The 12500-nt window shown below is 39.0% G+C and overlaps 2 protein-coding genes across 2 annotated transcripts in view; both read right to left on the reverse strand.

Annotated features, from left to right (window-relative positions):
- LOC140930427 (TNF receptor-associated factor 4-like) overlaps positions 1 to 8003 on the reverse strand; it is a 9163-nt gene extending 1160 nt beyond the window's left edge. Inside the window, exons 1-7 of the mRNA XM_073380115.1 lie at positions 7059 to 8003; positions 6698 to 6752; positions 5693 to 5797; positions 2788 to 2952; positions 1496 to 1573; positions 870 to 944; positions 1 to 336 (exon numbers count right to left, since the gene is read on the reverse strand). The exon at positions 1 to 336 is cut by the window's left edge and continues 1160 nt beyond it. Coding sequence (XP_073236216.1) covers positions 1 to 336; positions 870 to 944; positions 1496 to 1573; positions 2788 to 2952; positions 5693 to 5797; positions 6698 to 6752; positions 7059 to 7228 — 984 coding nt within the window. The 5' untranslated portion in view covers positions 7229 to 8003. The remainder of the gene's footprint in view (positions 337 to 869; positions 945 to 1495; positions 1574 to 2787; positions 2953 to 5692; positions 5798 to 6697; positions 6753 to 7058) is intronic.
- Positions 8004 to 8702: 699 nt separating this feature from the next.
- Positions 8703 to 12500, reverse strand: part of LOC140930426 (uncharacterized) — a 5607-nt gene continuing 1809 nt past the window's right edge. The window contains exons 2-6 of the mRNA XM_073380114.1: positions 12247 to 12500; positions 11680 to 11840; positions 9918 to 10158; positions 9741 to 9814; positions 8703 to 9092 (exon numbers count right to left, since the gene is read on the reverse strand). The exon at positions 12247 to 12500 is cut by the window's right edge and continues 29 nt beyond it. Of these exons, the coding sequence (XP_073236215.1) occupies positions 8874 to 9092; positions 9741 to 9814; positions 9918 to 10158; positions 11680 to 11840; positions 12247 to 12500 (949 nt within the window). The 3' untranslated portion in view covers positions 8703 to 8873. The remainder of the gene's footprint in view (positions 9093 to 9740; positions 9815 to 9917; positions 10159 to 11679; positions 11841 to 12246) is intronic.

The raw sequence follows: 12500 nt of genomic DNA on the forward strand, positions 1-12500 counted from the left end.
GAAAGGCCAGTCCAGTAAAGCATCATAGTCACCTTTCATTATAATTATATACAGAGACAGATGGGTGGATTTTCCGCGATCTCTCCCATGAAGGTACGCTTTCAGCCGCATTTTGTAACCGTACTGTGAAGTGTAAAAAGGCGGGCTGAAAATCGCCAGGTCCTCTGGCGAGGCAAGAGCCTGCTCATACTGTTGTTTGTAGTTACTAATTCTCCAGATGAATACTCCATTGGTGCAAGTACTACGACTCTCATTGTCGCGGATTTTCTGCATTGCCAGACCAAGATGGGTGTGTACCGCGGTTTTCGTGTGGTCGTCAAGCGTATCTCGTTTCCCCTGAAATGAGTTGGAAAGGAAATACAACAACTTTAAAAAGAGCAAAGAAATAGTAACTGCCACGCGCAAATACTGTATTTGACGTGCGAAGTATACAAATACAACACAGTGAACCCCATGGGCCATATGCATGATATATTACTGTTTTTTTTTTTTACCTATTGACACTGATTTGCAACTGGTTCAGTATACAAAGCATTTACCATGCTCAAAGCTGTGAAACCAAACAAGTGTATTTTTAACCAGCGAAAAGAAAATAACAGCTGTCAGGAATAACTCTTCCAGAACTTGATGTTGCAGTGTACGTTTGCGTTTTATCTCGACATCACATTAGTCATGAGTTGCCTAGGGGAATTCACACTGGCCCCTTGTGTGGTTGGAGAGAGAGGGGTCACCAATTTTGCCAGGTTTACTGTCATTTACTTGGAGTAATAAGCAGAGGAAAGATTCCATGCAAAATGGAGATGTTTCGTCGTATTTCCTTCTTTAAAGGATGCATTCATAAGTATTTAAGAAAATAGATGCCTCTCTACCTTAAAGGTGCAACCGATATCTTGATAAGAACAGGGAAGGATTGCCAAAGGACACTCGGTTAGATGAAATGAAAGCTGAAAGAAAGAAAACAATGTCTTTATGTCTAAAGAAGCAGCTAGAAGATCCATTACTGTTGTACAACATTTGTTGGTCCAATAATGAAAAGACCGATTAGAACCCATGATAGATTACGTCCGTCCAACTTTTTTTTGTTGGACGAAAGTTCCGATTTCCATCAAACATTTGGCCAACATTTCACTGTATTAGAGACACGTTTTGCCGCGCGTCCATTATTTTTGTGTAGCATGTGCTGGCAGGATCGTTTAGCTGCTTAACGGTTTTGCAGGGCCACCGTATACCCGTCTGATGTGCCATGTGCCGGCCGGCTTGCGCCCAAACTCGTCAGTCTCCATAGAGACTGTACGATGATAGAGTTGGATCAGAAAGCCAGCCTGATACTGCGCCACTGGTCATCTGTGCCATCCCTGCTACGAACACATTAACATCTATGTAATGTAAATTTCTTTGTACATATTCAAATGCAGATCACGCCTTTCCTATTTCTACTGCCTTCGTAATCATGCACACCTGCACATTAACGCAATCTATTCTCACTATAACTCACCTCTTCTCGAGGAATATCCTTGGCACCGCACTTGTTTACACATTCTAAAGGAATTCTCTTACATACTTTCATGTGAAGCTGCAATGGAAACAACAGAAAGGATTTTTTATGAGCTAGTAATAACCAAAGGTTAGGGACTACGGGCGCGTTTCACGCTCTTTGTCCAATCCTGGTCCTTTGCGTAAGTTTCAAGTGAGAGAAGGTCCAAACGCGCGTAATCCGATAGCGTTTAATACATTTCATTCATTCTTAGAGGAAGTCCAAACAAATACAGGCTACATACCTGCCGCAAGCATGGAGCAACCTGGAAATTACAATTGCGGGCTCCTGTTGTCGCCCGCAAGTAAGTATTAAGCTCTTACTGGCCTACTTACACATAAACCAAAAGCAACATTTTAGCAAGCATGCATCTATTCTCCTGCCCGAATACCAACGAGTTTTGTAAAAACTCCATACGTGACACACTAGCCACTTAACGTACGGGACAAAAGTATGGTTTTTTTCCACGATAGAGCCCTGGAGAGGAGGGCCTAAATCCACTTTGTGGGTTCTTTGTTGTGGTCAATTTGTTCCTTGTTAACTTTACTTAAGTACGAGAGAGTTTGTTTTTTTTCTCACGCGTCGCGCGTTGCAATACCACAGTTCCTGTTTGTCCTTTCAATGCCATAACCTATCATCTGGTTCAACGACCATCTTTCAGAAAAATTGTTTGAGATATTTTTTTCATTTAAACGCAGTTTTGGAATCCCTCGCCGACAATATACGTTAGAAAACTGTGTGATAAAGGAAAAACTGTCAAAGACCATGACCTCTTTTAATACGGGCTTTGCATTACGCGGACGAAAATGCCCGTCAAAAAGTTGATGTTTACCTACGTAATTGTATTTTAAGAGGATAATAGCCTGCAAACGAGCGGCAAAGCTCGTTGCTCTTGAGTCTTGTTTCGCGCGCCGCTCACACGTGACTTCTCGCGATATCCCCTAAATGGACAACTTGCTTGCAGGCTAAGAGAATGATTATTGAATTAACCACTTCAAAACTCGCTTCAAGGCTGTAATGCAAGAGAGAATCAATCCTTCCCAAAAAAATAAAATTCCACGTTCTGAGTTACCTAGTCCCTACGCCTAAATATTCTGCGCGACCGCTGGGTGCGTTTCGCGTTTCAGGCTGTTCGTCTCGGATACGTCACCGAAATACATTGACCGAGAAGGCCTGGGTAGTCACCGTTCAGGACTAGGCACCGGGACTAGGCAAGGTCCTCGGTTCTGAGCTGTTTATATTTTAGACGTTACCTTACTGTCCTTGTATGTGTACATCTCAGCGCAAAAGTGACACGACACCACCCTCCAGCGGCACTTTGACACTAAGTGGTACTGTAAGGCGCGGCGAGGCATTACTTCATTGCACTCAGGATTTGTACAATGTACATCTTCATATGCACAGTTTTTCATATGCTCCTGCAAAAACAACAAAATTGCAACAAATTGTCAAATAAAAATGTTCGCCTTGTAGTCTTGCATGAGTTCGCGTAGGAGGCATTGGAGACCATAACCCGTAGCGAGTAACTTCCATACTAGGCCTCCTTGCTCGCTTTCGCACGCCTGAAAAACGCCAGAAAATAACGCCTATTAAGCAGGCTAATGTCACGAAGTTTTCATTGACTGGTTTATTTTTAGATACATTAGAGAGCTCTTTTTCCCTCAGAAAGGAAGCTCCGCTCCTTCTATAAGTACATTCAAATTATAAGATATGAAAAAGTAAAACAAAGCGTCATTAAAAGGTCGCAAATACTATTTATAGGTCTGGAGGTTTTTACTAACTGGTTTGTGGGGAATAAAAGATGTTCTAAATTCGCGCATAATCGTTCTAAAAATAAACTGGCCGGTGAAAACACTGTGACGCAAGTATGTAGAAGTCTCTCTTGCCGGGTTATGGGCTCCTGGTTTGTCATATTTAATAATAACCAGGGAATAGGCTATTTCCAAGTCGCCCCAAGCCTCTGTTTCAAGGCGAGGCTAAATGGGAAGCTATTGATATGAAAGCAATTTTTTAGAGTTCTAATGCAATAAAACTCTTTTTCACACAAAAAGAGGTTTTGTGTTTAGCCTGCTCACTAAGGTCTTCGCCTAGCTGGGAGTGGCCTTGTCATGCAAATCTTTCTCTTTAGTTGATCGTGTATCTAGACAGACACGAGTTTTAAACGATAAATAAATCCTACAAGTGAACACTTCAGTCTGTTCAGCTGGGAACTGGAAAGCACATGATATTTTCTATTGACTGATCGTCGTTAGCTTCGTTTTCATCAGTTCGTTACCTAATTATGAATTTTTGGCATTAAGAACGTTTATCGAGGATGAGGGTTGCCAAACAAGTAGAAATGAAGTTTAGGCTTTCAAAAGAACCCAAAACAATGAATGATTGGAAAGCTATGGACGTTTACTCTGGTGATCAAACTTAAAACTCATGGCCTCTTTTCTTTTGAGTTTCACTGAATTAAAAGAAGAATTAACGACTGCAAACTAAAATAGTCTGAAATAACATAAAAGACAGATAAGAGAATGACTTGACCAGTAGAGGAATGCGTAATGAACAATGTTTTTTGCTGGGTTTACCATTTAAGTAATGCTTACCAGTGTAAGATCTAGATGCAAACGAAGCATAGTAAAGACTCATCAAATTTCACTAAGAGATCAGTTCAGTATTGCATAGAGTTCGCAAGAAAAGCAGAGGAATATTGATATGATTTTGGAACGATTACAACAGAGATACAAAAAAGTAGAGGAGTAAAAGAACTGTCAACTTCCTTGGACTAACTCCAACCTAAAAAACGACGCAGACTCACGCAAAGATTGACGCAATTGGGGATGATTCCAACCAAGAATACGAAAAATAAATGGTCAGATCAGATGAATCGCCCGAAAATGGATGACAACCATGCAAAAGAACTCTTCATCAGGCCAAACATAATTTGTTGTATCGAATTGCTTGTTTCTATGGCTAGACACGTGCTCTGAGAACATCCTCAAGTGAAGAGAGCAGATCTCAACTTAAGTTGTAACATTTTTACGATGTCCACCTTTTTAATGATATTTTTTTTCCTGTTGATCAACGCTGTTTCTAATGGTTGGCTCATTTAATATTTAACACATACCAAAGGAAAAGTCATGGATTTCTTTTTTAAAAAACAGGCAACCCATAAAATATTTAAAATCCATTATCTCGCGGAACATGCAAAGAGAAACTGAACCAACATTCGAAAACAAAACCACACGTGCTCAAGATGAGCGCAGATGGCATTTCGTCTGCTTACTTACATAAAAAAAGTGAACAATGAAACAACTCGAACAGTACAGGAATTAGACGGCGTTTACCTCGAATCTCTCTCAAGAATCCGAAGTTTTGTTTGGCAGGGAGTCACGATCTCTTATCTAAGTACATTGCTTCTGTTTGTGTTTAAAATATTTTTTGGGTATGAGAGAGTTGTTTGCTTTACACAGAAATCGTAGAGTTGAACTGACAATTAAACAAAGCAAATCTATTTTTAAAGGAAACCGTGTCAAGGGCAAACGAGATTTTGCCAACTAATGTAAATAAGACACTTCCTCTGGATAAAATAAGTTTACTTTTTCAGCTTCTTGGTCAGACTGAGAAACACAAAAGAAGAAAATTCATACATGTTCACGCCCTCGAAGTGTAATCTTTGGTCGATATTTAAACAGCCAGTTTATTGCAAGGCATCAAAAATTGATCTTTTTCACGAATGAAATTGATCTTGTGTTCTCTACAGCATGCTAGCTTCGATTATATTTTTGAGAACAGATCATAAGCTTTCATTGATGTTTGTTCTATAACAAAAGATTAATCACATCGGTGTGTTCATTTCTTTGAAACATTATTCAAGCACGCTATAATTGCAACAAAGAATAACAAAGGAAATCTGAAACTGAAAGAGCTTAAGTCATTAGTCACGTGATTTCGAACGCCAAGCATCTGCTTTACCTGTAAACATAGCATTATAAAAAACGCAGATCTCGTCTGATCTGATCTCTTTTCAAGTGCGACTGAAAATAACACGGGTAAGTTTAAAGCGTATTGACAGTACTTTGCAAGAATATAATTACTTCACGCTTCATGCAAATAGGAGACTTAATTTCGCACTTACAGAGGATAAAGTCAGGACGTGTGTAGTCCGCTTACCTCAACATATATCAAATCCCCCGTCCAATCACACTTTCTTTTCCAGTTCACACATTTAACGCCAAGAGACAGTACAGCACGTTTGGCTGCCTTGTCGACAAAAATCTGTAGAAATAATGAAAGAAAGAGTAAATAAATGGGAAAAAAAATATTCTCTTTGATTGCAAGTAAACAACACATCAAGTTACGAACTAAACCAAAATAAATCAATATGGTTTCTTTGGCTCTCAATAAAAAAAAACTATCGAAGTGGTTTTAATTTCATCAAAATTATACCCCGTTTATAGCACTGCGAAGAGGTTATCGAGGGTAGAATCGTCGACGCTTCCTTTGGGTAAAGAGTGGATCTCGCTTCTTCGATTTTAAAACTTTTCGTTTCATAGTTATTTGTCCAGATCCACGTATAGTAAGCCAAAGCAGTAGAATCCCGCGAAATAGGTTAGATATGTATCAGGCTCTAAGCCCGTAAAAACCATACAGAGCTATTTATCAAAGAACTGAGAACAAATTCACAGAGGCATAGAAATTGCCTGCTATATTTTTCTTCTTGCTAAGTCGTTACTCACAAATCTTTCTAGATTTCTAATATACTGCTGACATAAATTCTTCCGCCCTCAGTTCAGGTCAGAATTTTTCAGAAATATGAATTGAATATTAAGCTTGCGGTTGCTAAATGATGTGTCTATACAAAGCTTATCAGAATATTCAGATTAAACTATTCCCGCTAGCGGGCATTTGGTCCAAAATTGACCTGCTCAAAAATCGCGAAAATCAGATAACAGTTAACTTTATTTTTTTATAGACTGTATAAAAAAACCGGTGAATCTTCATAATTCAAAACTTAAACTGTGATCGATTGGAAAGTAACACAATTTAAGCGCTTTGCAGACGTTACCATTGAAGTTTGAGTATGATGGAGAGACAAAAAAATCGCAGAAACAAAAGTTAAACAAATTATACAACAAAACTCAGCCGGTTTCAACTTTTGCTAAGGTTATACATTACCTTGGAGGATGATATAGGTTTTCTGTCCAACGGGCATAAACAAGGACTTCCCTGCCTTGATTTTACGTAAAATAAAAACATGGAAAACATATGTCAGTGAAAGTGAATTTAATATCTTAAAACGGCGCATATCAGAGATTAATCCAATTTTCACCATTCTAACAGTAAGATATAAAGACAACGCCAATTGAGAATTTCCATAAAATCATCCTCGATTCCATTTCCAAGCATAATTACGCGCTTCCACGTTCGTGCTTTTATTTACTACACACAATTTGGCGGTTTTGAATTCAAAACATTAACATTTTTGGAACCATGCAAACATGAACAAGGATATATCGTATAAAAAGATATTCTCTACCTTCGTTTTAGCTCTTGAAGACAAGACTGGCAAAATCTGTGACCACAGTCTTCGATTTGAACAGGGTCGCGAAACGCTAGTTGACAAATTGGACATTCGTATTCTTCTGGTAACGGCACAAGAAATTCAGCTTCAAATCCGCCAGTTTCTCTATCGACGCGATCGGCCATAAAGTCAAATCCCCTCTTACAGCCGTACAAATAGTAATATTACCGAAACAAAGCGCTGTTTTTCTTCATCCGCGCGCTTGAGGTAAAATTAAAATGACAGAGACTTTACTTGCTATTACTGATAAGAGCTTCAGTGAAGTTAAGCTGAGGCCCATAAATAATAATGAGCTATATGACACAGACAATTATTGTCACTTATTTTCTGACGACGCATCTGCCTTCACATGAATTTATTTTCGCCGAGTACTGGCGGCATTTCAATGGCTTGCTAACAAAACATGACATTTCAAGTTTATTATCAATATATTTGGCTTGAGCTTGACAAAATATCGAACTACAAATGAAAATATATTTTGTTGCTAGGTACTAAAAAAGAAAAACAAAAGGGAAATTCTGTGTCATTGTTTTTTTCCTCTCCAAGTATGACTTTAAATGACTTGAAAGTTACAATTTCGTATTTTGGCAAGAAGAATTCTATCTTTTTCTCAGCACTTAGAGATCAAAAAAAAAAAAAATAACAAGTAAACAAATGGGTTTTACTTTTTGCAATTATTTTCTCCCGGTAAAAGCAAGATTAATTATGCTGGAAATACCCAGAACTAGAACAAAAAAGGGAAATTTAAAAAGTCAGTTCTATGACGTATTGTAATCGTAATAGTTACTGAAATAGATGGCTATTAAACACGATCACTACAAAAATTATCTGGCCACAAAAAAATTAACATTATTCCAATAACTGATCGGCTTAAAACTCAACAAAAAAAACCCAGCATATTCATAAGTTACTATCGTTTTCTTGAGAAAATAGGTGAAATAACACGAGGCCCTGGTGAGAGAATGAAATTTGACTAGGGACAAGGAGAAAGAGCTGAGCTGAGCTGATGTTAGACGGGACGCAACGACGATTTTCACGGCAACACAGCGTGGCAATGTTGGAACAATGTGGCAACTATTCGAAACAATGTGGCAACAGTGTTGCAACGCTGTGTTGCGCTAAAAATCGTCATTGCGAATCGTCTCCTGTAACATCACCTTTAAACAAGGCTTAAGTGTGTTATGTCTCGCTATTTGTTCAATATTCTATTTTTGGTTACTCTTGGAAAGTATAGTAGGTGTTTGTTTATTTTCAAATATTTTAAAAATAACTTTCTTGCAATAACAATCTGAATCAAGGTAAGAGAGTGTCTGCATGAGAGCTGCTAACATTTGGCCCGATCGTAGGTTAAAACATATTGTTTTTGTCTTGTGAGTAAGTAAATTAAATTACTAAACAAACCTACATTTTAGGTCAACTTTCAAAGAAAAGAGCATTTTTTTAAAAGAAAAATAGAAAAGAAGGAATTGAGAAACAGTAACAAATATGTAAACTAGCAGAATGAGAGCACGGTATTTTTCGAACTATCATGTGAAAAAAAATTATTGACATTATAAAGAATGTAAAACTAAAAATGGGAAAATATTACAAGTATCTACAAGCATTCAATTTTCTCATTATTTATTTAGCCCTTATCAGCATGCAGTCCATTACAATATTTGAGAAGGAACCAGAAATATAACGTGCGGACCAGTTTGAATCTGGTGTGTTTAGCATTCACAAAAGCAGGTGGAGGTATTATTGAAATTGATACATACATTTATCGATCCATTACTCAATACTGCCATGAAAAAGCGATAAAATATTTAACAGTTGGCAGTTTTTAGGGCAGATGACAACCATTTGGTTTTCATGGAGAATCTCCCGAAGTCCCAAGCTCTCGAGGTAATTTCTTGTCCGCGATGGTTTTTTCCACAATTGGGACAAAGGCTTTTCGCGTGGATTAAGAGTTTTACAAGGGGAACATATGCACCCCATCTGCGTGTGAAACTGAAAAAGAAAACAATTCCGTCACTCATACGTCCATTAAAACGTCTTTGGATCACGACAAAGCCACATAAATCGCTGACTGATATAACAGACCAATGAGAGTTCGCCTAGATGGCAGATCAACCTTTTCTCGCCCTGCTCGCAAAATGATCATCCCATGCAAAGCACACGTGCCCAACACGCGCACACGAAAGCGTGGCAGCGTGGAAAATGAAGTCACGCTAAGTTTTACTTTCGTGCTGAGTGGTGCTGAGAAATGCGCAACTGTTCGCTAAGACAGAGGGGGTGACTGCCGAGTGAAGCACGTGGGAGCTTGATACGCGTTATTAACTTTTTTTCCGTTTTGAGTGGTTACATTTGCGCAAGTTCCCGCTCGAGGGGGTGGCTAAAGCACGGACAGGGGGACTGGCAGCGAGGCGTGCTTTTTAGTGGGTAAAGTTTGTGGAATGGTATCGCTTTACAGGGCGTTGAGGTCGAAAACGATCGCCATTGGAATTTTCATGAGTTTCAATAAGAGGTGTTTCTGAAATGTGCCGAAATTTTCGTCATTTTTGTAAGTCAGCCCTCCGACAACGGCTTGCAGTATTTCTTCACAAGAGCCTATTATTTTAGCCACTGACGAGAGAAATTCATTGCAGGCATACATACCAGTTCTTGAAGAGAAACAACTTCTGTTGCAAGAAGTTGGGAAACACTTTTTCCTTGCTGTTCTGTAATCACACCTGCAAGCAAACGTACAGCTTTTACAGTTAAGTTCAAATTATAAGCCTTTAAAGTGCGATGGGGATATTTCTTTAACGATTTAGCTGAATTTAAAAACATTACCCTTAACAAGAACCGTAAAAAGCGCTTCCAAAATCCTCAGATTTTCCTGACAATTTTGCGGCTGAAACACAATTTGTTCCTCATATACTTCGCCGTCATCGGCAAGTTGCGGTGCGGTAAGAATGATCCCAGCGCCTTTAAGAAACGATGACATGATTGATGGACTAGACTTTAGACATGAGGGTGGGTCAGGAAATATCGCAGAAAAATCAACCAGTTGAATAGCATTCTCGCTTTCAGTCTGAAAGGAAAAAGAGGAAACCAGACATAAGCCGAGAGAAAATTAGGACACAGAACAGGGCACCCAACGACAGTTTTTGAAAAATATCTGTTCGGTATATTTGTTGTTAAATTTCTTGCTTGCCTGCCTCTCGTAGGATTTTCGAACCCCCCCCCCCCCCCCCCCCCCGCCAAAACAAAAAAAAATCGTATAATTGCCCGTATTTAACGGATTTTTACCCTAAAAAGGTCTTCTAGAATTTTCGGGAGCCTTTTTTCTGGCTGAAATTTTCGAAAGGGTAAGTTTTGATCCCTATAATTTTCGGATCACTAGACTTTCAGCTAGGAAATCCGAACAGATGAAAAATTTTTAGGGGATAAAAATATGCCTATATCTACCGTTAAAATACTAAAATACGTTCAACAATCCAATGTTTAAGTGGTTTTGAACTATATTCTCGTTGGGTGCCCCTGACAGAAAGGAAGAGACACTAAGCCCTTTAAGGCAGACTTCCTTCTTTTCAAATCAGCTGGACATACTAAAAAAAGGGTACAATTGGCATCACCTCAAACAACAGCCTATATTTTCCAAAGCTTCCCAAGCAGAGTGAAGTCTCCTCTTTCATTTACTGCAGGCGGAAAAGTTACTTTTCCGCGTCCAACAAAGGAAATAGGACACTTCTACACGCAGGCCATTCTCAAAGGAATAACAACACACCTCACATGCAACAACCTGCGTGAGTTTATAAATGCAACCATCCACGCTGTCTCACCTTTTCTTTTCTCCAGGAAGGCCAAACAAATTAAATTTTTACCGCAACTAATGAACAAAGAAAAATCATTGACCACTTATCCTGCAAATCCAAAAATCTTATCTACTTAATTCAATGCAACAAATGTAAGTGACAGTACATCGGAGAGACCAAACGCCAACTAAATGAACGATTTGGAGAACACCGCCGATACTTCTTGAACCATCAACAACTCAGTGATCCCACTCCTGTCTCCTTACATTTTAATCAAGCTGGACATTCAATCAACAAAGTCATTCTAATCCCACTTGAACTCATACGCAGCAACCGAGATGCAGTGAGAAAGGCTCGAGAAGCTCATTTAATACACAAAGGGAACACATTATCTCCTCTAGCAATAAATAGACGTGACAAAGCTCACTGATATATGATACCACCTAGTATCCTATACCAATTTTATTGTCACATTTTTAAATAGCGAACTTTTAGTTTTATTTTCATTTTTCTGTCAGCCCCTGAAGAAGGTTTGTTTTCAAAACGAAATATTGGGCAATTTGCTTAAATATAATATATTTTTGTTTTTTTCTTTTGTTTACTTGCCTTGCTGTAAGGATCAGTTTGCTGTTTCATATTATTCCCAGAGGGACTGGATGAGGGAGAAGGGGGGGATTGGGGGGGGGGGGGGGTTCTCATCCCACATTCCAGACCTGTTCCAAAGAGGATCACTCAGTGTGTATACACAGGCAAAAAAAACTGTGCAGGCCGGGGCAAAATCTCAATAAAAGCACTACCTGAAACTTTTTCATGGTTTGTAACAAGAACTTGAGTGCTTCTTGTCTGTCATCTGGGGAAGGAAAACTAAAAAGTTTTCTCAGAGCAGGTTGCCAAATCTGCTTTTTTCTCATGCCTTGCACTTGTGCTCTCAGCCATTTGATAAAATCAAAGTCCAGCTCTGAAATATAAGAAAGGACATTTTGGGTAAAGAAAAGCACACAAGAAATGAAAATGCAAATGAAAATTATTTGAAAAAGAAGAGCAAACAGAAAGGTGGGAAAGAAATAAAATTGAAGATGGCTAGGATTGGTTTACAGTATAGCAAACTACATTTCTCCTATTCCAACACTTTAAACAACGAACTGCTAGGATTGGACAGTGCCTTATAATGCACAGCCCTATATTGACATCTTATCAAGGCAGTCTTTGGTCATGCAACAATCCCCCCCCCGCCCCCTCTGTGAAATCCGATTGGCTTAATGTGGGGATAGGAATGTGGTTACTGAGATTCTCAGCAGCAGGGAGTGGAGGAGTATTGCTTGGTAACCAAAAGAATGGCTGCAAAGGAGAATAGGCAGTCTTACCTTCAGCAAAAAATGCGCTCTCAGTGGAAGCTGGCCAAAAGGGATTGATTGATACCAGGTTGACATCATATCTGGGAGTCCCAAGTGTGCCATCTGAGGAAAGCGGAATTCGACAAACACCAAAAGCTCTAGCATCTCTTGCATCCAAATGAATACAACATCTGTCTAGTGACTTAGTGCAAAGTTTGACTTGATTTTCTAACGAGGACTTGTCATTACCAAACCAGGTACTAGAAACATACTCTTTGGAAGGA

This window comes from Porites lutea, chromosome 3 (assembly GCF_958299795.1).
Source record: "Porites lutea chromosome 3, jaPorLute2.1, whole genome shotgun sequence".
Lineage (NCBI taxonomy): Eukaryota > Metazoa > Cnidaria > Anthozoa > Scleractinia > Poritidae > Porites > Porites lutea.